At 39.9% G+C, this 25,790-nt stretch overlaps 1 protein-coding gene across 1 annotated transcript in view; it reads left to right on the top strand.

Annotated features, from left to right (window-relative positions):
- Positions 1-25,790, top strand: part of EGF (epidermal growth factor) — a 106,205-nt gene that overhangs the window by 62,259 nt on the left and 18,156 nt on the right. Inside the window, 9 exon segments of the mRNA XM_040476133.1 lie at positions 337-485; positions 4,924-5,028; positions 6,521-6,744; positions 10,390-10,557; positions 11,458-11,610; positions 14,847-14,966; positions 19,855-19,971; positions 20,616-20,741; positions 25,527-25,649. Of these exon segments, the coding sequence (XP_040332067.1) occupies positions 337-485; positions 4,924-5,028; positions 6,521-6,744; positions 10,390-10,557; positions 11,458-11,610; positions 14,847-14,966; positions 19,855-19,971; positions 20,616-20,741; positions 25,527-25,649 (1,285 nt within the window).

Raw genomic sequence — 25,790 nt, 5'->3', positions numbered from 1 at the left:
AATGCATTCACTGATATATATATCACAGATATATATATATCACATATATATATATCACAGATATATATATATATCACAGATATATATATATAGATATATATATATCAGTGAATGCATTTGGTATCATTATCCCCATTTAACCAATGAGGAAACCAAGAGTCTAAGACATCTGGGAAGCAGCAGAGGTGGAATTCAGTTGCTGGTGTGTCTATCTCCAAAGTCAAGCTCTTAATGATTACACTGTATGATCTGAAGGTTACCAACTCCATTTGTATATATTCCACATTAATTTTTTAAAAGCAAATCAGAGAGAAATGCCTGTGTTCTTTTTTGTAGATATATTTTGCCCATACAGCCCTGAAGTGGATAGAGAGAGCTAATATGGATGGTTCTCAGCGAGAAAGGCTTATTGAGGAAGCAGTAGATGTGCCAGAAGGTCTTGCCATAGACTGGATTGACCGTAAATTCTACTGGACAGACAGAGGGTACGCTTCCACCTTCAGTTTTAAGCCACGTGGGATGGGAGTGATGGCATAGGTAATACCTCGGACCTCATCCTCCACTTTGTGCTCAAGAAATTGTTGCTGGGCACTTGGCTGGGACTGGAGGAAAGATGCTCCTAATGCTGTCCATATTCCCTCCACTCCCCACACCACCAAGCAGGATGTTCCTCCTTTCATCAAGATTGGATCTGTATCCAAGGGAGAATTGTGTGGACCAAGGAAGTAGCATGTGTTTTCACACTTCAGGCTGTGGTAATCAGAGAAATGCAAAGCCTGTCTGAATGCAATCAACAAGCATCCTTTGAGCACCTGCTATGGATAAAGCCCTGTCCTGGGTATTGTGGGAAATGCAAAGGAGCGTGAAGAGCTGTCCATCTTTGTGGTCAGCTTACAATTTAGCCAGGGAGCTAAGGCACGTGTACACAGGCAAAACCAGTACAAATGCTTGGTCTACTTATCAGTACAAGAGATGTACAAATAAGGCCATACATAAATAAATGCCAAATGAGGGGTGTACACATCCAGAGCGAGTGATGGAAGGGGCTTCAGGGATCCACTAGCCAAACCCCCTCATTTTACAGACTAGAATCCACACGCTGGCTCCTTGTTAATAAGCATGAAGGAGGGAGCAGGGCTTTACATGGGAGTTGTGAGGAGAGTCCTCATGAGATTGGAGAGATGGTCTACTTTCCCTTATGTGGGAAAGAACAGAACTAGAGAGAAATTGTGATATTTCTGCCCTCTGGGCACACTGCTCTTGGGGCTGCAGGAAGGGCAGCTGCATTTGGTGTGTGTGTGTGGCCTGTGTGAGCCCCCCCCAGAATGGTGTGGGGTGGGGGGAGGAGGGTGAAGGATGGGGGAGAGGGATGGGTGAAGGGGCTGTTCCTCTTATGTGTGCTCATGAGAGCCCAGTCCTTGCTTCTGAGATAGGTAGCTAACCAGAGAGTACAGGCAGCTGTCACAGGACGGTTTTGGAAATGCTCTGTGCTCTAGGATGTTTTCTCAGAGTAACTTAAAGTAATGAAATGTAATGGTAGACAACCTGAACATCTGGTACCTACGCAACTGTGTTAAAGCAAAAGAAGATAGAATTAATTAGGATATCACCTCTATGAAATCAGTGGTCCCAACACAGAACTCCTTCCAAGTTCCAGGGAACAGGCTTATATGCTTGGGGGTAGGTTTTCTATGTTCCAGAAAATCTTCTTTGGTTTAGATAATCCATGGGAAACAAATGGTGTTCTAAAAATTAGCCAGACGAATGGTGTGGTTTACAGTTATCAATAATATGGTACTTTTATATCCAGGGCAAGTATATTTTCATTCATTCATTCATTCATTCGCTTAAACGTTTCTTTCTTTATATTTTGGATATTTATTTATTGAATCACTAAAGTGCATCAGACACTGTGCTAGGAGCTTTATATCGATGACACTATTGAAAAAGTAAGTTTTCTTGTCCCCAATTTAAAGATTAAAACATTGAGAATTAAAGAGGTAAAATAACTTTCCCGATGGCAAGCGGCCAGCAAGAAGTAGATCTGGCATTTCAGTTGTGGTAATGATAAAAATCATAATAACAGCCTCCCCTGTGTTGAACCTACTTGAAAGGACGTTTTAAAATGTCAGCTGTGCATAATAACAGAGCTTGTACACGGCTGTTCTCAGAAGGGTAAGCGTTGATCAGGACAGCAGATGTCAGGCGCTCTTGGCCTCTCTGAGCATGCCGGGTCTCCTCATATTTCCCACATGTGCATGGCACCTTTAATTTTAACAGTGTTTGATTAATAGCCCCGTGGTACCTACAACAAGGCAATGCCTTCAGGAGATCGTCACACACCTCCGTGTCCTGGAGAATCCAGACCTCAAATTTCCTAGTTCATTGAGTTCTGTAATAACAAGCCCTTCTAAGTCCTCTTCCCTCTAACGGCAGCTGTTACAAGAAAACCTTTAATTTGTCTGGAAATGAGAGGTTTATAGTTTGAAAACCTTGATATTAGCTAGAAATTGGATTCAAATAACTGAGATTCCAAGTTCATGATATTAGATTATATGGGAACTTCTAACCAATTAAAAGAACCAGAGTGGATGCTTACAGTTTATATTGGCTTAGGAAAAGACAGATTCAAATTATCATCTAAACATAGGCAGGAAGCTAATTGATCATTCCATTGGTAATGCTATTATTTAGCATTAAGGAATCCTGATTCTTGAAGTCAAATGCCCAGTAAAAAATGCATCAGGAAGGTAAAAATAACATGTTTGCTCTTTCTTCTGAGGTAAAAACAAAAAACAAAAAACAAAAAACTACCATGAGGTATAAATCGCTCTTCTACGGTTCTGGATGGACAATCCTGTCAGGAAATAGGGTGGGTTTTGGAGGATCCCAGTGGCATTGAGACCTATTAGATAATGGATAAAAAGAGAGAGATGCTCCACTAGATAAAGGGTCATGCTCGAACTCCTTTGCACCCAAATGTCCGTGCTTGTCTTTACTTTCTCATTACCAACACCAGAGTTAGAGATTTGCTTTCTGGCTGAATCAAATAGAAGTACATTATTGGGCGAACCCCTCGGGGAGCTTTGAAAGTAAATTGCAGGAGACCTGCCTAAGACAGATCCAGGGTCAGGAGCTTATGTCCGTCTTGATTCTCATCATTTCACTCCTGCTCAAAACAGTAAGAATTTAGAGATGATGTACCAGTGAGATCAGAACTGACAGTTTTATCTCCCCTGGTCACAAGGAAGTGGCCTCAGAATTCCTTCCCTCCCACCAAGGGACAGGCTCAGTGACGGTTGTGATTGAGTGAATTTGACACATTGAGTTCAAAAATACCTTCCACCCAGCAGTACCTTTCTGACAATCACTTCATCTGGGAATAGAATTATCTTTTAAAAGTGTCCCTGGAGTACACATCAGATTATTAGGGTCTTGAGTTGGTAGTTTGCAAAGTGTGCTTGACCAGCACATGCCCTGAGCCAGTTTTAGCTTTGCCTCTCTCCTTCACATAACTTGCAAGGGGGAATATATGAAGCCCCTTCCCAACCGAGTGGCTAGAAAGTGCGCTCGAATAAACCACACAGAGACCTCCTTCGTGTTTAGCAGAACAAGGAAGAGAAGATAGTTCTTCCCTGTGTTTCTGGGTAGGCCTGTTTCATGCAGACATTGTCCACAAGAACAAGAGCTAGGCCTTTCCAGATGTTTGTTGAATGAATTAAAGATAATTATACTTTTCTAGTTTGCAGTAGGGAAAAGGCTGAGCAGACAGCATGTGGTGGGGAAGGGTGGTTCTTCTTGTCCCCTCTGCCTGTGGTCCTGCCTGCTCCTGGATGCTGCTGGGAAGCCCAGGTTAGTACACAGGGTGAAAGTGTGCTGCAATAAGGTGTCTGCCCTGAGTCTGGCGACTGCATTCTTTACATTCTCAGTACTATAATTCTCTCTCCCTCTCCTGCTGAACTCTAAGCTCTATGAGAACAAAGACAAGGTTTTGTTTACTATTGTCTCCAATGCTTAGGCCAATCCCTGACACACAGTAAGTGCTCAGTATTTATTTGGCAATAAAGGTTTGTTTAAAAAATAAATGGAAAAATGAGGAGACAAGGATTTTTCTCCCCTGCCAGATTCCAAAGGGTTATTATTTTTTTTAATGTAAAGAATACCAAATAATATTTCAGTACTCCCATTTGTCTTAGAATCATATGGAAGAAAATTAAGTCAACATTACTCTCTCCATGCTGTCCTTGTGCTGGCTGTCTCTGTGGCCCTTTGAGGCCTACTCTCTTTCCTGTGATCTCTGACCTGTCCTCTGGCTTTCATTGGGTTCAGCAGGAGCTGGGAGGCTGTGAAAAAAAGGGGTTGGTGGTATTTACACCCCTGGCTTTGTCCCTGCCAGCCTCCTGACACAGTCCCTCTTACCTTATCCTTTCACCGTGTATTTTAATTGCGTGGGATAAATAATGGGATGCTATTTAAAAGACTGTGTAAGAAAAGTAGAATTCATGGGTGTATGTCCTGACCTGTGTGTGTGTGTGTGTGTGTGTGTGTGTGTGTGTGTGTATGTGAGTGCATGCACATGTGATGGAGGTAGTTTAGAATGCCTATTTTTGCATTTCAGTAAGTAACAGAGAAAAGGAGTATTTTTATTTAAAAAGCGAAGTTGATGTAGGGGTGCTTGAGTGGCTCAGTTGGTTAAGCGTCCGACTCTTGATTTTGGCTCAGGTTGTGATCATGTGGTTTGTGGATTTGAGCCCCCGTGTCGGGCTCTGCACTGACAATGTGGAGCCTGCTTCTGATTCTCTCTCTCCTTCTCTCTCTGCCCCTTCCCCACTCACGCTCACTTTCTCCCAAAATAAACAAATAAACTTAAAAAAAAAAAGTAAAGTTGATGTAACAAGTTCCTTTTTATCACATACATTTTAGGAAATCTCTCATTGAAGGGAGTGATTTAAATGGAAAGCATCGGGAAATAATCATCAAGGAGGAGGTCTCTCAGCCACGAGGAATTGCTGTCCATCCAATGGCCAAGTAAGCATTTGTAAAAACAAGACACTTTCCCACAGAAGTCATAAGACAGTTCATGTTTGATATACCAATGTCCAAAATTTGTCTTAAGACCTCAGGTGTTCAGTGGAACCAGAAATCAAGAAAATCCATGAAATTTGTTCAAATTTTCAGAAATGATATAGTTAGCATGACTTCCTCATCCTTTTAATGTCTTTTGACTTTCTATTCTTACATACAAACTTCATTATTCAGATAACCTTCATTTTTTTTTTTTAACGTTTATTTATTTTTGAGACAGAGAGAGAGAGAGCATGAACAGGGGAGGGTCAAAGAAAGAGGGAGACACAGAATCTGAAACAGGCTCCAGGCTCTGAGCTGTCAGCACAGAGCCCGACGCGGGACTCGAACCCACGGACCGCGAGATCATGACCTGGGCCGAAGTCGGACGCTTAACCGACTGAGCCACCCAGGCGCCCCAAGATAACCTTCATTTTAAGCAAATTTAATTTTTTTTTTTAAAAAGGAGTGGGCTGTAATTCATTAATCAATTAGACACAAGCCCATTTAAGTACTTTCTTTAAAAATCTACATTATTGATTTCCCAAGTGAAGGATAGTATTTAGATTGCATGGCTTATGAATTCTATTTAGAAAAATTATAACATGAGTTCAAATGATAGGTTATTCCTAGATTTAGACATGTGGAAATAGAAATTCTGAAAGATTAGAAGACTATATTGTTAATTGTGAATTAGCAACATATTGGTGACAGATGTTGGTTTAGGTTTAGAGAATTAAGGAGAATAATGGATTCCTTTCTACTTGTTAAAACAGAAGGATTAAAGACTAACCCTATTTTGTTTCTAATGAAAGTTTTACAATGGTCTATGGGAAACAATATACTGGCAATAATTGATAATTGATTTGGAGCCAGCCATATGATTAAAAAAGTGGGACTATAACCATCTCCAAACTAACCAGTATAAAAGGCAATGAGCCATATGACAAAAAGTGTGCCTCAGCATCTGATTTATGGAAGTTAAAACTGACCAAGTTAACTGAGTACATTGTATAAAATTAGGTAATAGATAAATATGCTATTCCCTTTATGTTGTAATTTAACATATATGGTTTTATATATGCATGGCAGAGGGACAGGCTAACAAGGTTTTATTTATTGCCTTTTGCAGCATGAAACACTAATTTAAGAATATGCTCTTGAACACACTTTCAATTAGTAATATAGTAAAATTTTTCAAACTAATAATTTCTTCTTTATCCAATGACCTAAACCTTAATTCAGCATTTCCTGTCCAAGATGCTCTACATGGAAAGATAATTTTTGCTATTGAGAATTATTTGTCTAATGTTCACTGCTATACTCTCTATGTTCCTTAGTGTACCACTTCAGCTTATTCTATTTAAAATGATTTACGTTGACATTTTCAGTGATGAAAGAATGAAAGATTTTTTTTCATGCAAATTTTATTTGTTGTATGCTTTCTTGATTAAAGGCGATTATTCTGGACTGATATGGGGATTAATCCACGAATTGAAAGTTCTTCCCTTCAAGGCATTGGCCGACGGGTCATAGCTAGTTCTGATCTGGTCTGGCCCAGTGGAATAACGATTGATTACTTAACTGACAAATTGTATTGGTGTGATGCCAAGCAGTCTGTGATCGAAATGGCCAATCTGGATGGTTCAAAACGCCAAAGACTTGCCCAGAACGATGTAGGTGAGGTTTTGGGATGGGTGATTTCTTAATCTTGGCCTGAGTGTTAACGAGTGTTGATGAGTGTTAATGAGTGTGAAATACAAAACGGGTTTGGGGTGCCTGGGTGGTTCAGTCCGTTGAGTGTCTGACTCTTGATTTTGGCTCAGGCCGTGATCCCAGGGCCGTGAGATGGAGCCCTGCGTTGGGCTCCAATCTAAGTGGAGCCTGCTTAAGATTCTCTTTCTCCTTCTTCTTCTCTCCCCTGCTCTCTCTCTCTCTCTCTTACTCTCTCTCTCTCTCTCTCTCTCAAATAAAAACAAACAAACCCCACAAAATATGTTTACACACACACTCACCCCTAGGTGCCCTCCTCCTTCAGCCATATGATAAAAAAGGCATGGAGACAGACTGACAGACTTATTGGGAGATTCCTGAGCTACAAAGATTACCTTCATATTGGAATACTGGATAAAACGTAGTGACGTATAATCATTTCCCTTTGCCAAGATTTCCCCAAATCAGAAGGAAAATATTAAAAATTTTAAGATCTCTTAAGAATAAGAACTTGGTTTGTTGTCATTTCTTATGTTTTAGACAATGTCATTTGTACAACTGTGATAGTATCACCTTTAGACATTAATGAATAAACATTTATATGCAAAGGATAAATATAGTTTCCAGATTTTGCATGGAGTGTTGTATATATTCATAAGTATATTTAAAATGCTGTAGTCTATGCTAAATGTTGAAAGAGAAATACTGAATGTACCAGGAGCCATTGCGTGTTCTTAAGCAGCAAGTGTATATGATAAGACTGGTACCTCAGCATAACCACTTAAGGAACAGCATTAGGGTTGGATTGAAATCCGAGGGAAGGAAATTAGTCAGGAGGCTACAACAGTTGTCCAGTCAAGAGCTGATGAAAGCCTCGGATAGAACATTGCCATGTCAAAGTGGAGTGGAGGACTAGAGTATTTAAAAAATCATTGTGAATGAAAACCTGAGAGGATTTGGTAACAGACTGAATATTAAAATGAGAGCCAGGGAGTTACTGAATATTCTTTGGAGATTTGGAAACTGGTCGGTTGAGAAGATGCAAAAATATGGTCTCTTTTATGAAGAATCTAACTAATAATCTGTATAAGGTATTGTTTTGTCCATTCTTTTTGATTTAGAGGAAATGAATTTCTAGATTCGTATTATACAGTAAACAGATCATGATAAGTATAGTTGAACATTTTATATACTTACAAGATTCTTTAAAAATTAAAGGTACACTTTACAAGAAGTTAAAAACTTATGTATGACCATAAACTATTTATCCATGCAGTTAACAGATATTTATTGAATCATTTGATGGAAGTGGACATACAGTAGAGAGTAAAACGAATATGGTTCCTGTGAAGTCATAGAGTCTAGTTGGGGGGGGCTATATTATTTAAAAAATACATCACCCAAATAAATGGGAAATTATAGCTTTGCTATATGAAAGTATAAAGGAATTTGAAAATTCCTATCCAGAATGTAAAGATACCATATGCTAAACCAAACGCATAACAGATATTTTGTGAATGATTTCTGTTGCTGCTGTAATCTAATGACTATACAACTTCTTATTAAAAGCTATTATCAAATATTTGATAATATCTAAATGACCATTTCCATCATTACAGTGCCATCTACTGGTATATAAGTGGTAACTTCTCAGCTGCTAGCTCAGTATATTTAATGTAAAGATTGAAGGAATTCGTTCTGAATTTAACATTCAACTGTGGCTCTTCTATTAAATAAGGAAGGGGAGTCTGGGTGGCTCAGTCGGTTGAGCATCCAACTCTTGAATTCAGCTCTGGTGGTGATCTCACAGTTTCATAAGTTCAAGCCCCACCTTGGGCTCTGTGCTGACAGTGGAGCCTTCTTGAGATTCTCCCTCTTTCTCTACCCCTCCCCTGCACATACTCTCTCTCAAAATAAATAAATAAACTTTTTTAAAAAATAAAGAGGACTATGTCTAGTGTGAGGTATTTGTTCAAAAAAACCATAGCTAATTCTCATCAACTATACTTCAATATTAAAATTAAGAAAAATAAATTTTTTCAAAAAGATTAAGAAAACATAGCTGATTCTGACACATGCTACATGTATGAACCCTGGGGACATTATGGTGAGTGAAATAAGCCAGTCACAAAAGACAAATACTGAATGATTGTATCTATTTGAGGTCTCTAGAATAGTCACATTCATAGAAGGAGAAAGTAGAATGGTGTTTTGCCAGGGACTAAGGAGAGTGGGAAATGGGAAGTTGTTGTTTAATGGATATAGAGTTTCAGTTTTGCAAGATAAAAAAGTTCTGGAAATCAGCTGCACAGCAAAGTGAATGTACGTAACACTACTGAAATGTGCACTTAGGTTAAGATGATATATTTTATGTTAGATGTTTTTTACCATAACAAAGAAACCTTATAGCTATATAAAAGAATTTCCTTGATGGACTTATAGCTTTAATTGGGGATGAAGAACTAGAAACTAAAATACATCTTAAAGGCCCTGGTCAATAAATGATGGATGGAGACTCGTGGTCACCAGGACAAGTCATTTGAGTCTGCTGCCAGAAGAGGGAGACATTTATTCTAATCCATTACATCCATTGCTTATTTGCAGAAACAAAACAAAACAAAACAAAAACAAAAACAAACAAAAATTGTCCCAGAAAATGTGACTGGACATGATTAAAGCTTCCCAATTTGGGGCTCCCTAGCTTAGCCTCTAACCACTTGAGATAGTGTATTACAACGTTTCTTTGCTTACTATAAATACTTGAATATCTTATCAGTTCCAGGAGCATGGCGAGGTGGTTTAATTGAGGTGGGGTCAGGGAACCCACTTAGGGGTTGATAGGAGCCATGAAAATGGAGGTAGTAGATAATAAATGACTTTTAAAAACTTTGGCTAAGAAGGGAAAGAAAAAGACAAAAAGATGCTAGAGGGGCCAAGGAGATGAGGATATTAATCGGCTAAGGGAAGGAAGCTAGTAGAATGAAGAGAGTAAAGATGTAAAGAAAGGGATAATTGACAGACAAATTTCAAGAGAAGGCAGGAAGAAAGAGACTAAGAGCACAGGTCATTGGACTAATATGGCATAACAAGAGATATAGGAAAGGAGGTAAGGGTCCAATGCAGCAAAATGTGTTGTTGGAAATGGGAATTTAAGGAGACAGCTATTCAATTACCTCAAATCGTTAAAGATCGTTGCAACAACCTATGACTTTAGTACTTATTGCTGCCATTCAAAAGACAAGGAACCCAATGCAAAGAGAGGTTAAAAATCACTTTCTGAAGCTTAGCCTGTCTTGTCAGAATCACCAAACATGGAAACAGTCCCATCCTGGTCTTTTTCTTGATATTCTGTCAATCAACCCACATTCTCCCACTCCCCATATGGTGCGCAACAATGCTAGGACTTCCTAGCGCTGGGCTCGCATTGTAAGATGATGTTTGCTCATCATGTGGGTTCTTCTTGATGCAGGTGTAGTAGTGGCGTGTATCTTGCTTAGCAGCTATATTAAAGGAATGATTTGGTGTAGGAGTTGTGTATGTTGTAAGCCTTGTCCTTTTAAAAATAATCATGGCAGAGACAAGATGTATGTAATGGATTTAAACTGCTTCCAGGTCACCCTTTTGCTATAGCTGTGTTTGAGGATCACGTGTGGTTCTCTGATTGGACTATGCCATCGGTAATAAGGGTGAACAAGAGGACTGGCAAAAATAGGGTACGTCTCCGAGGCAGCATGCTGAAGCCTTCATCACTGGTTGTAGTTCATCCATTGGCAAAACCAGGTACACTGGACATGTTACACAGTCTTTCTTTGGCTGGAATCTGGAACTATTTTAATTGTTTGATGGGAGAAGAGGAGGGGGATTCTCACTAATTCGGGTAGATGTTAAAATTTTGTAAGATGTGGAAGCACCTGGGTTGCTCAGTTGGTTGAGTGTCTGACTTTAGCTCAGGTCATGATCTCACAGTTTGTGGGTTCAAGCCCTGCATCAGGCTCACTGCTTTCAGCTCAGAGCCTGGATCCTGCTTCGGGTTTCATGTCTGCCTCTCTCTCTGCCCCTCCCCTGTTTGTGCTCTTTCTCTCTCTCAAAAATTAAAAAAAAAAAAAAAAGATTCCATAAGATGTGGATTGGATTTAAACTAAGACAATCTGGTACTGAATTTGGGCTTTATCTCTCCAGTCTCATCTTTACCTCTCCTGGCCAGCTTTTATTAAATGTTCCTTTTCAAGGATGCTTGGGTTAAAGGCACTGAAAGGGAGGTCAGGGTTTGGGGGTGCAATTTAGACACCTGCAATGGAAGCTTCTATCTATACTGGGGCCTTTCCCCACCCCGTGAGAGTGCCAGTGAGTGAGCATTATCCAGTGTCCTATGTAACTTCCTTCTGAATTGCCCTTTGTCAGTTTGACTAGATTATGAGTCAGGAAATAAGGATCACATCTGCCTAAAGAGCTTCTTGAACAAAAGCACTGGCTATACTCAATAAATACTCATAAGGTAATAACATTCTGAGCTTATCTTAGAACTGGCTCCTTTAGGAGCTCTTCTGAAATAGCTCTTGATATAGGCTCCATTTAGATACACTAAGTTTCTCTTCCCAAAAGCTGTACAATGTGATTTGTATCAATGGCACTCTTTTCATCTCCAAGCCCATCTGTGAATGTACCTCTTTTCCCCACAAGGATCAGATCCCTGCTTACACCAAAATGGAGGCTGTGAACATATTTGCAAAGAGAGGTTTGGATCTGCTCAGTGTTTGTGTCGTGAAGGTTTTGTGAAAGCCCCAGATGGGAAAATGTGTCTGGCCCTCAATGGCCATCAGATACCACTGGCAGGTAAGATGATAAATATGTGGCTAAATTATTTTACTTTGGCTCAGGAATATAATTCTACATCAATTGTATGCTTTTGCTGATTTTTAGTATTTTATATTATTAAAAGCTTCCCTGCTTTTAGGGAGGCCAAGTTTGTTTTGTTTTGTTTTGTTTTGTTTTTCTTTTCTATGAGTTTAGGCTCCTAATTTTTATTTTTTATTTTTAGGCTCCTTATTAAAGACTAAATTCAATTGACCTCCTCCAGTTGTAAAATTAACAAAAAAAGATAATATTCAAAATGTTAAGTTTCCAGCCCTCTGGTCCCCCATTTACGATGGAGTGGCCCACACTTGGAAATCAATGTGAGCATTTTACCACCTCAGATAATGTTTAGAGACATTTTGGCCTCAGTTTTTAAAGGTAGTCCTATACAATCCTCCTTCCACATGGCTGGGCTTAATATGAAAAAGCAAAGTCCTTTATAGTAAATAACTTTAGGATATTAAATAAGTGTAGGGAATCTAGCCTGAGAATGCTTGTGATCCACATTTAAATAACTAATCATGTTTCTGAGGAAGAGGACAGAAGAGTAAATCAAATGTGATGTGTAACCAGTAGTGTGCTGATTTGCTTTCCTTGAATGTGTATGCAAATAATGAAGGAGAATTTGGATTCATCTCTTGAAGTTTTCATACCAAAGAGAATTTAAATTTTATTTACAAATTCTTTAATTCATTTACCTGGTAGGCAAGGTTTAAGTTACGTGGTAGATTAACAGCAAACAAATGGATTAATTATCCATGGACCAGAATTGGTTATTTTGGATTTTCAGAATTTTCTATTAATTGTTGCTGTAGCACAACAGTTCTCAATATTTTTGGTTTTATGACCCTTTACACTCTTAAACATGACTGAAAACTCCAAAGAGCTTTTGTTAATGTGGGTTAAATTTACCAATAGTTATGCTATTAGAATTAAAAATAAAACTAGGGGCGCCTGGGTGGCGCAGTCGGTTAAGCGTCCGACTTCAGCCAGGTCATGATCTCGCGGTCCGTGAGTTCGAGCCCCGCGTCGGGCTCTGGGCTGATGGCTCAGAGCCTGGAGCCTGTTTCAGATTCTGTGTCTCCCTCTCTCTGACCCTCCCCCCTTCATGCTCTGTCTCTCCCTGTCTCAAAAATAAATAAAACGTTAAAAAAAATAAAAATAAAAATAAAAAATATATCTATATTTTAATATATAATTTTATATAATATTTTATTATGTATGAACATGACATATTTTTAGGGAAATAAATGAAGTAACTATATTTTCTGGAACAAAAAAATGTAGGGAGGATAATAGCATTGTTTTACATTTATATCTTTAAAGTCTGGCTTCATATAGGGCAGCTGGATTCTCATATCTGCTTCTATGTTAAATTTGTTGTTGTGCTCTTTTGGTCAAGAGAAGTCAAGGTCAGGTGAAGAAAACCTGACCTCACATAGACGTGGATTTGGAAAAGGGAGGATTGAAAATTTAATAGCCTTTCAGATGCCTTTTTTGTATTCTTTTGATAGTATATCAGAACTGGACAGGTGGTAGTTTCTTAAAACTTAGCTGCAATGTGGAATCTGAAGCCACATCAATAATCTTTTTGTCACCTGTTATATTAAAATCCAGTGGGTTTTTTTGTTTTGTTTTCTTTTTGTTTTGTACTTTGAGTGGCTCTTTTACCAATGTGTGATTTTGTGGCATCATGTTGGTCATTTGAAAAAGCTGGCTGGCCGAGTTGTTGCATATCTTCCAAGTGTCACACACACATCCAGTCACATTCACTAATTAATTCCCGTCAAACCCATTAGAAAAGCTTTTGAGTTTTGAGATTTTGTCAAGCTCAGCATAGTGGGAAAATTTTTCCAGAATTCTACTTTTCACTTGAAAGCTGAAGTTTTATCATTGGCAATAAGTACTGCTGATTGCTTTTCTTGAAACAACATACTCACTTCATTTTTGGAAGGTGCTTGCCAGATCTCCAAGTGTTAATAACATACTTTGTCAGTCTCCCAAGTAAAAATTATGTCCAATGAAAAAGAGGCTAGTTTCAACTTGTAGCTACACACGTTCTTTTCTTCCAGACTATCATCGCTTCAGTGTGGACACAGAGTGTTTATATATACTTTCCATTTCATTGTACAGAATATTAAAGAGCCAAGTATTCCATGGTTGAGATTTAAAAAAATTAATAATTCTTACTGTTTCATCATTTGTCTTTTTAAGTGAAACTGTGTGTGTGTGTGTTTGTGTGTGTGTGTGAATGTGTGCAGTGAAGACATAACTGTTAGTTGAGTTTTGTGCCATTGCCTTAATTCATACTAAGGCACCAGTAATTTTGCCTAATTGGTTTGCCCCATTAGTATCAAAGTCAACACAGGGAAAAAAGGCAAACAATATAACATGTATTTGTGAAAGTAGTTTTGACGTTATGGACTCTGTGCAATGGGAACCCACTAGAGAACTAAGAGAACACACTAAGTGTTTTAGGGGATCAATTTCTCCCATGTACTGGGTTCCATGCCTATGTTAAATTATGACTTGTTTATACCCTTCCATGTTTCTTTTTAAAAAATTTTTTTAATGTTTAATTATTTTTGAGAGGGGGGGGGAGAGACAGAGGATGAGCCAGGAAGGGGCAGAGATAGAGGGACACACAGAATCCAACGCAGGCTCCAGGCTCTGAGCTGTCAGCACAGAGCTTGACGTGGGGCGCGAGCTCACAAACTGCAAGATCATGACCTGAGCCGAAGTCAGACGCTTAACTGACTGAGCCACCCAGGTGCCCCTTCATGTTTCTGAATACAGGTAAAATAAGGCTAAAGTAAGTATTGAAAGCAGCCTAAAGGAGAAAGAATATGTATGGAAGGCAGGATGGGGAGATCATCTTATTAATTTGTCCTTATAGCAGGCTGTGATTATGAGCTGATTATGTCCATTAGGATTTTAGTATTTTATGCATTGTTTTTGCCAGTACCTAAATTGGTCTTGTCTTTTTGCCCACTGTCTCTCCCTACCCTCAACCGTCAAGTGCACTGAGTGAAGCTGGGAGGGTGTGGTACAGCAAGGTGAGGTTTTCTAAGTCACCAAGATACTGCTAGTTGAGTGCTCTTACTGTACAAGTAAGTTTGAAATTACAACCAACAAACATCTATAAATATAAGTTAAAATCAAAACTTTCTTGAATCATAAAAGGTAAATTAACTGTATCTTTTGACCTTCAGTAGGTAGTGAAGCAGATCTAAGTAACCAAGTAACGCCACTGGATGTCTTATCCAGGAATAGAGGATCTGAAGATAACAGTACAGAATCCCAACATACGCTAGTGGCTGAGATCATGGTGTCAGGTATGAATGATGAGTTCTCCAACACAGCTTTGGTTCCAACAATTTCCATCCTTCTAATTAGAATCCTGAATTCATTCTCTAACTTTGGCTAAATGTACACAAAACTAGTGAAGCCAAACCTTGGACTCAAATTTTGGTCCTTCTTTTCTGAACCGTGTGCCTGAGGAAAATGGCTCCCTATTAGACAGGACATGAACTTTACTCATTGAGAATCTTTGAACTGAAACTTCTTTGAAGAAATCTAACTTGGAAACAAAGGTGAAAAATAAGACAAAACAGATATGAGTGTATCCCTATCCATACCTAGTATTTTTTATCTTTTGCCCATCTAGCTATACTTCCGTTAGTGTGAAAAAGTAGATCGTAACTGAGAAGCAAACGTAAGTTGGTTGCTTCAGCTGCTCCAAAGTTTACAAACGGCAAATATTTGAATTGTTTTCTTCTGTACTGCACGTTTATCACCAAAATACGAAATAATTTGTTCAGTATGTAACAAGTTTAGGGAGCCTCATTCTTTTATATTCTGTATTCTATTTACTCATGAGGTCAATGGTGTTCAAACTGGGCTTAGCTCAGCCCTAGAACTTTTGCAAACCCCACCCCTTCTTCACTCTGCTCTCTGCCCTGGAATCAGTGCAGCTCTACTTTGAAATGTTTTATTGATTTATATTTCTGGCTAAGATTTTATTTTATTTTATTTTTTATTTATTAAAAACATTTTTTTAGTGTTTATTTATTTTTGAGACAGAGAGAGACAGAGCATGAACGGGGGAGGGTCAGAGAGAGAGGGAGACACAGAATCTGAAACAGGCTCCAGGCTCTGAGCTGTCAGCACAGAGCCCGATGCGGGGCTTGAACTCACGAACCGTGAGATCATGACCTGAGCCGAAGTCGGACGCTTAACCGACTGAGCCACCCGGGCGCCCCAAGATTTTATTTTAATAAAATATCTGTGGTGAAAAATAAGTTTGAAAGCTCCACATCAAGATCTTAGATACACTTAAAGCGCTCATCCAACTTTGATGGCCTGCAGACTCCTTTGCCAGTGTACCAGAGCCTGGAGACCTCTTACCTCTCCCTATAAAACTTATCAGTGTGATTTTTTTTTTTTTTATAAAATGCAAACACAGAGGTGGATATTTTTGGTAATAATAACTTGTACAGAGGTTTAGAGTTTACCAGTTACTTTAACCTCTAATATGATTCTTATCACAACCCATCACTTAACAGATTTGAAAACTGAAGCTAAGATATATTAACGTAATGAGTTTACCAAAGAGTTTTGAAAATTAGGACCAAATAAATTCATGTCAAGAAAAAAAGTCAGGAAAACATGATCACATTAGGAATATTCCTCATTTAGTGACTATTTGCTACACACTGTGCTAAGCACTAGGGATACCATGATGAGCTGAAAATAGCCTTGACATCCAAGGTCACAGTCTGATGTGGAGGCAAACAAATGATAGAATAAAACAATATTAATAAATATTAGCAGTATCGAGAACCCTTTCAAAGTTGCTAGGGCTCCCTAAAGGTTCATGGAGCATATTTTGAAAGGCTAATGTTTGGGAGATTCCAAGACCAAGATGAATGACAGATAGTAAATTAGACACATGGATGGGATGGAGGGGAAGATGAGATGGCCAAAGATTGGAATACATATACTGTATAATAGGCTGTGTCTGGCTTCATACCTGAGACTGTACTGTACCTTGTGCAGAATGGATGGAATTGATTGCCTTTGTGAAAACTGCCTCCTCTTTCCATATCTAAACTGTGTTCTATTTTGTCTTAGTCTATAAAGTTTTAGTTCTACCTGTGTTAGGCTAAGGGTCATATTTATGTTTTGTAGTGAGATTTCATTTAAACAAAATATCTATGCCACAAAGAATTTGAAAATGGTATAAGAGATTTTAGGTTAGTATCAATATATTCTTATTCACCAAAGACACAGACACTGGTATATAGCAAGTAGATCTGCATAGAAGATGGCAAAGAAATTCAATCATAAAAAAGTTTCATGGTCAGGTTTACAAAAATAACGAGTTCTTCTAAATTCATGAATAAAATTTAAAATTCTTAACATGGCCTGTTGGGCCCTGGATGAACTAGTCCTTACACATCTCAACAGCCTCAATGTGTGCCTTTCTAGCCTCGTCTTTTTTTTTTTTTTTTAATTTTTTAAATGTTTACTTATTTTTGAGAGAGAAACAGAACACAGCATGAATGGGGGGAGGGGCAAAGAGAGAGGGAGACACCAAATCTGAGGCAGGCTCCAGGCTCTGAGCTGTCAGCATAGAGCCCGACACTGGGCCCAAACTCATGGACTGTGAGGTCATAACCTGAGCCAAAGTCATACCTTACAGACAGAGCCATCCAGGCACCCCTGTCCTCAGCTTTCTATGGCCAGCTTCAGTTATACTGGCCTTTTGCCTATAACATACTGATGTTGTGTTCTCAGCCCACAGTATTCTTTCTATACCCTTTCAAGTCCTATGTATCCTTCAGATCTCTCAGAAAGCTTTTCCTAGTCTCCTAACAAGGTAAGATGAGAGTTATTTCAGCTCTCTTAGAATGTGGTATTGTTTCTTGAGAGTGCTTATCGCACGTGTACTTCAATAATTAATTACACAAGAAAGCAGAACCCCTGTCTATATTCTCTATCACTGTATTTGTGGCTCTCTTTGGATCTGACATATAGTAGGATCTTTTAAATGAATTAATTTGATTAGTTTAATTAATAGTCCCAAGAGTCTTTTCTTTTTTAAAAATTATTTATTTATTTTGGAAGCGACAGAGACAGCATGAGCAGGAGAGAGGCAGAGAGTGAAGGAGAGAGAGAGAATCCCAAGCAGGCTCCACACTGCCAGTGCAGAGCCCAGTGCAGGGCTCGAGCCCATGAAACTGTGAGATCATGACCTGAGCTGAAACCAAGCGTCAGGCACTTAACCAACTGAGCCATGCACGTGCCCCATCAAGAGTCTTTTCTAATGTGATAAGGCTAATTCTGATTCAGATGGTCACAATACGCTTCTTCTTTGTTGTCCTTATTTACATATGTGTAGAATTTATTATTCTCAAGGCTTTAAAAAAAAAATCACGTTTTTTCAAGTTTGGGACACCTGGTGGCTCAGTCCATTAAGCACCCGACTCTTCATTTTGGCTCAGGTCATGATCTCATGATTCAAGAGACCAAGCCCTGTGTGAGCCTCTGCACTGGCAGCATGGAGCCTGCTTGGGATTCTCTCTCTCCCTCTCCCTCTGCCCCTCCCCTTCTCGCTCTCTGTCTCAAAATAAATAAATAAACCTAAAAAAAAAAAAAGAAAAAGAAAAAGAACATGCTACTCTTGATCTTGGGGTCATGAGTTTGAGCCCCGCATTGGGTGTAGAGCTAACTTAAATAAATAAACTTAGACAAAAATCACTTTTTTTTCCAAGTCCTTACAATAATCATGTGAAGTAGATTGGACAAAAAGTGTCACCTGTGTTTTGGATATTTTGGAGAAGAGGAATGTGAATGCCTAAGCATTCCTTCCAGAGGAAGTTTGTGGCAGAAAGAACTTTGGTTATGGCCCATCCCCCTGCAACGGCACATCCATTGCTTTTCATTATGCAAAAGCTGCCTTGGGGTTTGCAAGTTACCAAATAAATCCTGAGCCATATTCTAATTTAAGGCAATTCTGCAAGTGATTTAAAATGTCTTGGGTAATTGGATACTGCCCACTATACACTGAACAGCCTTGTGACTTGAGCGCTAGTCTTCCAAATGCATGCCAAATCAAATATAATTGATTTAGTCTGAACTTATCCATCTTGAAGAGTCATGAGTGACAGGAGAGGACCAAGCAAGAATGAAGGGCATGTGTTCCCACAAGAGAAACCTCACTCAAATAGCTAAGCAAATCAAATGCAATTACCCAATGTCTACATTCACATGGAACCTGAATCCTACTTAGACCATTTAACTTTCTTTTATTTATGGACAAATTTAGAGTGCTTCTTTTACCTCTTCGGTACTCAGATGAGCAAACTTACCAGTGAATAGAGAGATGATAGTTCATATCCTGCTGTGGTATGTCAGGCCCCCCAACTCCAAAAGAGAGGAGACATTTGGAGAATGATTATATACGTGAGTAGTCAAAAGAAAAAAAAAAACACAAAACTTGCTCATGTTTATGGCTCAACATGTAGCTCCATCCCCTGGGGCATTTGCATTTCAATGGAGTATGAAATGAAATGATCCATTTACAGCATTTAGTTTGCATGGTTCATGACTTTTGTAAAAGTGCCTTGAAGTTTGCAAGTCACTGCATAAATCTTGTGACATACATTTCTCTTATATATGAAACATAATCTTAGTAAGTTGACAATAAATCTTTCTATTGTATCTTGTGTTATTATAATAAATTGTTATTTATTGTTTCTCTGCCATGTTGGTACACAGATCTACTTGCTGTATATTAGTCTGTGTCTCTTTGAGGGATAAGAATATATTGACCCCTATTGTATGTCATGATGGTTGGAAATTCTCAAATAAACAATACAACTTTTGAAACTTGAGTGCATTCACTCCTAGGAATGTTATGGTTCAGACTTGCAAATGGTTTTTAAAAAATGATAAACAAGTTCACACAGGGCTCTTTGAACACCAAATAGGTCTTTAAGACTAGAGACTTATTGAGAGCATGTAAATGGAAACATATGGCTGGTAGATCCTTTAATATAGATAAAGCTTATAGGTCAACAAATTGTTTCTATTTGGAGGTTAACTATCCCAGAACTCAGGAAAGGAAGTGCTGGAATGTTCTGTAGAACCCCAAACAGTCAAGTCCATTTCCCCCCCTGAGGTCTGCAAATAATCTGATGGGTTTCTCCCTGTTTGCAGATAATGACGACTGTGGTCCTATAAGATGTGGTACATGGGCTCAGTGTGTTTCAGAAGGAGAAAATGCCACATGTCAGTGTTTGAAAGGATTTACTGGCGATGGAAAACTATGTTCTGGTAAGAGCAAAGGCCAATACACATAATATCTGGAAAACAGTGAACTAGATAATACTGACTCAAAATCTCCAGAGGATTTATGTGATCAACAGGATTGAATAAGTTATTTGATATTAGCTAAAAAGATGATGGATAGTATATATAGAATATATGAAACACATGGTATGTGGTTATATTTCAGTGAGTTTATATTAAAATTACATAATATATGCAGTTGACATTAAAGGAAAAAATATAATTAGCTTCAGAAACATGAATTTGAGTTCAAGTCAAATTTATGAAGTCAACAATTCCAATGAAAACACAACTTTCTCCTCTAAAAGCTGAGGTTTTGCTGGATAGGTTTCTATTTTATATTGATAGCCTTGAAATTTTAAGTTAGTGACTACTGTAAAAATCTCAGTTCTCATGGTCTGAAACTCTGGCACAATGTGATGTATATACACATACTTAGCTAATCAGACACCTGAGAAATCTGTAGAAATGGATTCAGAAGGCAACTTTACAACCAAGATGCAGAGTCTGCATTACATTTGCAAATAGCATCTGCAAGTGGCTGAAAGATTGTATTTGAGCTTATGTTTCTTTTTTCCTATGACTCTCATTTGTGTACATATTTCACTAGTTGGTCATGTTGCCCACAGATATAAATGAGTGTGGGACAAGCACCACCGTTTGCCCTCCCACCTCCTCCAAGTGCGTCAACACTGAAGGCGGCTACGTTTGCCAGTGCTCAGAAGGCTACCGGGGAGATGGGATTCACTGTCTTGGTAAGAGAGCACGTGTGCCAAGGGAGGAGGGTGGAGGCAGGCCTCAGAGAATCATGAAACACGGTGGGTGTGGTGGGTCAGGAGAAGACAGGCTATAATTTAGGTGCCACGCATGTTAGGACTGAAAGAGAAGTTGCGTGATGTTCAAACTGACATATCTCAGTTCTTGATGAATAGTCAGGTTTGTGCCCTTGTGCTATGACTGCAGTCGTCAGCTTCAAAACCCCGAAGAGGTGGTTTGCCGCTCTGCCTTTCTTTCTCTGGGATTTGAGTGACCCCCGTGCCTCACCCACACTCTATACCTCGAGCCATCCTTGGGGGAATTGTACAGCATTTTCACTGTCATTGAATTTGGCAGTTGAACTGTGGTGAACTGCAGAGCTGCTGTAGGTCTGTTGGAAGTGACTGCTATGTGCATGAAAGAAAGGAAAAATGGTTCTATGAAGGGGTTCATCAGATGGCTCTTGATAAGTTTCAAAGATGAGAGATTCAAGGGGCACCTGGGTGGCTCAGTCATCTCAGTGTCGGACTTTGGCTTGAGGTTTGTGGGTTTGAGCCCCACCTTGGGCTCTGTGCTGATGGCTTTGTGCTGACAGCTCAGAGCCTGGAGACTGTTTTGGATTCTGTGTCTCCCTCTCTCTCTGCCCCTCCCCTGCTCACACTCTGTCTCTGTCAAAAATAAATAAACATTTAAAAAAAAGATGGGAGATTCAAGTCACTGACATTTGGATACAAGTAAAGCATGATTAAGACCTCTTTTCATAATTACCATCCTCTGCCAAGATCTGGGTGTGGCTTTTGGGTTGGGAGTTCACTTAGTGGATGTCTGCCATCATTCCAGGTGTCAGTAGCATAGTAGTCCACACAAGTGAGGACATGCCTGAAGCCATCATGGCCCAGTGAAGTGGTTATCTGAAGTTTAACAGGGCTTTAACATGTCTCTTTCAGTATTTTCTTTTCCTTCTGAAAACATACAAATCTTTTCACGGTGAGGGGCAGATGACCCGATAAGACACTAAAATGCTATTGCTTTCTCCCACATGTTGAGGTTGAAGATGAAGTCAGTCATAACTACCAGTTTTCTGGATCTGGTTGGTTTAAATCAGACCTTTATCAGATTAGTTTTGTGGAGCCCACAGTCATTTGTAAATGCTCTTTTAAGCACATATTTGGCTGTCAGTCAGGGAAATGTCACTGCTCTAATTAAGCAGGCTCATAGATAATTTAGACAAACAGGCTTTATATTTAATTTGCTTTGAAGAGAGAAGAAGGTATACTTTCTTGAATGTTTAAACTCATTGTAGTCTGGATTCTCACTGTGTCACTAACCTACCTCCTTCCAGTAGTGAGCACACAACAGGGCATCATGGCCCAGACTACCCGGATGGCATGGAATCCTCAGGCCACATGGAAGAATGGGCCTATTCTTGTTCTCTGTGTGTGTGTCATTCTCCCTCTCTGTCTCCCTCCGCCCTCCCTCTCCCCCTCTCTCTGACTCTCTCTCCCTCCCCCTTCTTTCCTTCCTTCCTCTCCGTATATATGTAGATATAGTGCTTTAAACCATGCCTGGCACATAAGTGCCATTGTTGTTATTCTTATTCTTAAGAGTAGTTGTATTTTTTGGCCAAGACTGTATCTTTGTTTTTGCTTCTTAGAAAAGCTTTCTCTGACTCTCAAGATAATAGTTCATAGAAATTATAAATCGTAAGTAAGCAAAAAAAAAAAAAAAAAAAGACTCAATTTGAGCCATCAGGATAGCAGTTCAATGTGACATATATTCATTTAGCTCTTATTAGTGGAAAGACACAGCAGTAGGACCTGTGAGGAAGACCAGAATGCTGGAGGTAGAGCTTGTTTGCGAGAAGAGCAGGATCTAGAAGAAATAGAGCTAATAACAAATAGAGGAGAAGGGTGTGCATCATGGGAGAAGTAAAAACTACAGTGAAAATTCACAACTGGGAGAATATCTGTGTGAGGTATTAGGAAAGACTTCATGAAAGAAATATCACTATGGATGGACCTTGTGGCATGAGGAATTTTTATTTATTTATTTTAAGGGGGTGGGGAGAGGCAGAGGGAAAGAGAGGGGTGGGGGGAGAGAATCCCACGCAGGCTCTGCACTATCAGTGCAGAGCCTGACGTGGGGCTTGAACCCAGGAACTGTGGGATCATTACCTGATCTGAAATCAAGAGTCAGACGCTTAGCCAACTGAGCCACCCTGGCACCTCAAGAGTAAATTTTTATTAGAAATGTGAAGGAAGGGGTGGGGGGGAATTCCAGGCATAAACATATTACAGGTCTATTTGGGAGGTAGAGAACAGCCCAACTGATCCCTAAGTGTAGTGGGTGTGAGAGAAACAGACGGAGACTGGCAAAGCGATGTCTTATGTCTTAGTCTGCTCAGGCCTTCATAACAAAATACAGCATCGACTGGATGGCTTAAACAACAGAAATGTATTTCCTCACGGTTCCGGAACCTAGACATTCCAGGTCAATGTGCTGGCTGATTCAATTCCTGGTGGCAGGTCTTCTGGGCTTGCAGACCACAGCCTTCTTTTTTTTTTTTTTTTTTTTTTTTTTAATTTTTTTTTTCAACATTTATTTATTTTTGGGACAGAGAGAGACAGAGCATGAACGGGGGAGGGGCAGAGAGAGAGGGAGACACAGAATCGGAAACAGGCTCCAGGCTCTGAGCCATCAGCCCAGAGCCTGACGCGGGGCTCGAACTCACGGACCGCGAGATCGTGACCTGGCTGAAGTCGGACGCTTAACCGACTGCGCCACCCAGGCGCCCCCACAGCCTTCTTATTGCATACTCACATGCCTTCCTGCTGTCATTGGGGGCGGGGGGGGGGCATGTGGTGTCTCTTCCTTTGCTTTTTTTTAAATTAAAAAAAATTAGGGGCGCCTGGGTGGCGCAGTCGGTTAAGCGTCCGACTTCAGCCAGGTCACGATCTCGCGGTCCGGGAGTTCGAGCCCTGCGTCAGGCTCTGGGCTGATGGCTCAGAGCCTGGAGCCTGTTTCCGATTCTGTGTCTCCCTCTCTCTCTGCCCCTCCACCGTTCATGCTCTGTCTCTCTCTGTCCCAAAAATAAATAAACGTTGAAAAAAAAAATGAATCATGTTTAAATAAAAAAAAATTGCTTTAATGTTTATTTTTGAGAGAGATAGAGAGAGGGAGAGACAGAGCACGAGTAGGGGACAGGCAGAGAGAGCCAGAGACACAGAATCTGAAGCTCCAGGCTCTGAGCTGTCAGCCCAGAGCCTGATGCGGGGCTTGAACTCAGGAGCTGTGAGATCATTCTCTCTCTTTTCTTATAAGAACTTCAATTCTGTTGGATTAGGGCCTCACTCTTATGACCTCATTTAACTTTAATTACTGCCTTAAAGTCCCCATCTCTAAACATAGTCCCATTGGGGGTTAGAACTTCAACATACGGATCTCGAGGGAGATTCAATACAGTTCATAACAAGTGGGTTGGGTTACATATGTAGGAGACTAGAAGCTGAGCATCAGTCATTGGGGTTTTACTTCTCTAGACCAGCACCATCAAACAGAAGTGTAATGTAAGTTACATATATGACTTTAATTTTGCTAATAGCCATGTTACAAAAAGTACGAAGAGACAGGTGAGATTAATTTTAGATTTTATTCAATCCAATATGTCAAAGGTATTAATATGTTAATATGTAATCAATATAAAAGTTATTGAGAGATTTCACATTTTTGCTTCATGTTGGTACTAAGTCTTCAAATCTGGGAAGTGTTTTACACTTACAGCATGTCAGTGTAGACTGGCTGCCGTTTCAGATGCTCGTACACACACACGGCAGTGGCGGCCACCTTGGGCAGCTCAGCTCTAGGCAGCAGGGAGCCACCGGCAGCATTTGAGGCAAGCGGTGTACTGATGGGCAATGTGCTTTAGGAAGAGTAATCTGGCACTGGTGTTTAGGAGTAGAGTGGGGGAGAAATGGGATGCAGGGAACGGAGTAAGGCCGTTCTATTAGTAATGCAAAGTTGAAGAGAGGAAGGATCTAGATGTCAGGGGGGTGGTAACTGAGAAAGAAAATGATGGTAGTTGGGAAAGAAAGGGATGAGTTAGCTTATATTTCTGTAGGAAAAATGCAGAAGTGTTTTACTTGACATAACATGTATGTCAATGACTGGAGGTCTATTTGCAAACGTTAAGAATGAATTTTTAGTATTTGATTTTCTAAATGTTTGCCTAGAGATAGTTTACCAATCTCCAGCCTCCCCACTGAGCTGCTGTTGGGATGTCTCCTTTCTCCCAAGCAGTAGGAAAACATCCAGCCATATTTCAGGAGTTTAGAACACCTGAATGGGCAGGCAGCTGAGGGACTCCATTCATCTTTGTGTCCAATATTCATGATATAATTTTTAAATTTTTTAAATGTTTATTTTTGAGAGAGAAAGAGAGAGAGAGAGTGTGAGCAGGGAAGGGGGACAGAAAGAGAGGAAGACGCAGAATCTGAAGCAGGCTCCAGGCTCTGAGCTGTCAGCACAGGGTCTGACGCGGGGCTCGACCCACGAACTGTGAGATCACGACCTGAGCCGAGGTCGGACGCTTAACCAGCTGAGCCACCCAGGTGTCCCAGGATATAATTTTTTAATCAAAATATGCAAAGCCTCCGAAAGCATGCAGCATGACAAAAGTTGAATATGTTCCCCTCCCAGAATGTTGGCTCTTCCAATAGTATAACCCTTTTTCCTCCTCTGCACCTCACTTTTCTCCTCCCTACTTCCTTTTTTTTTTTTCCTGGCAGATATTGATGAGTGCCAGTTGGGCATACACACCTGTGGGGAAAATGCCACCTGTACAAATATGGAGGGAAACTACACCTGCATGTGTGCCGGCACCCTGTCTGAACCTGGACAGATATGTCCTGGTAGGTTGGTGGGTGGTCTAAATCCAAGGAAGGGGCTTAATTTTGGAAAATTCTGTACCCCAATGTATTTGCTCTAGAGGTTCTGGAAAATCATTGGATTCAATCGGCTGGTGAGTTTACTTTCCTGATTCGGTTGATGCT

Source organism: Herpailurus yagouaroundi, unplaced genomic scaffold (assembly GCF_014898765.1).
Source record: "Herpailurus yagouaroundi ecotype Mexico unplaced genomic scaffold, PumYag 28, whole genome shotgun sequence".
Classification (NCBI taxonomy): domain Eukaryota; kingdom Metazoa; phylum Chordata; class Mammalia; order Carnivora; family Felidae; genus Herpailurus; species Herpailurus yagouaroundi.
The sequence above is the reverse complement of the archived record's forward strand: the minus strand, read 5'-3'. Positions and strand labels throughout refer to the sequence as shown.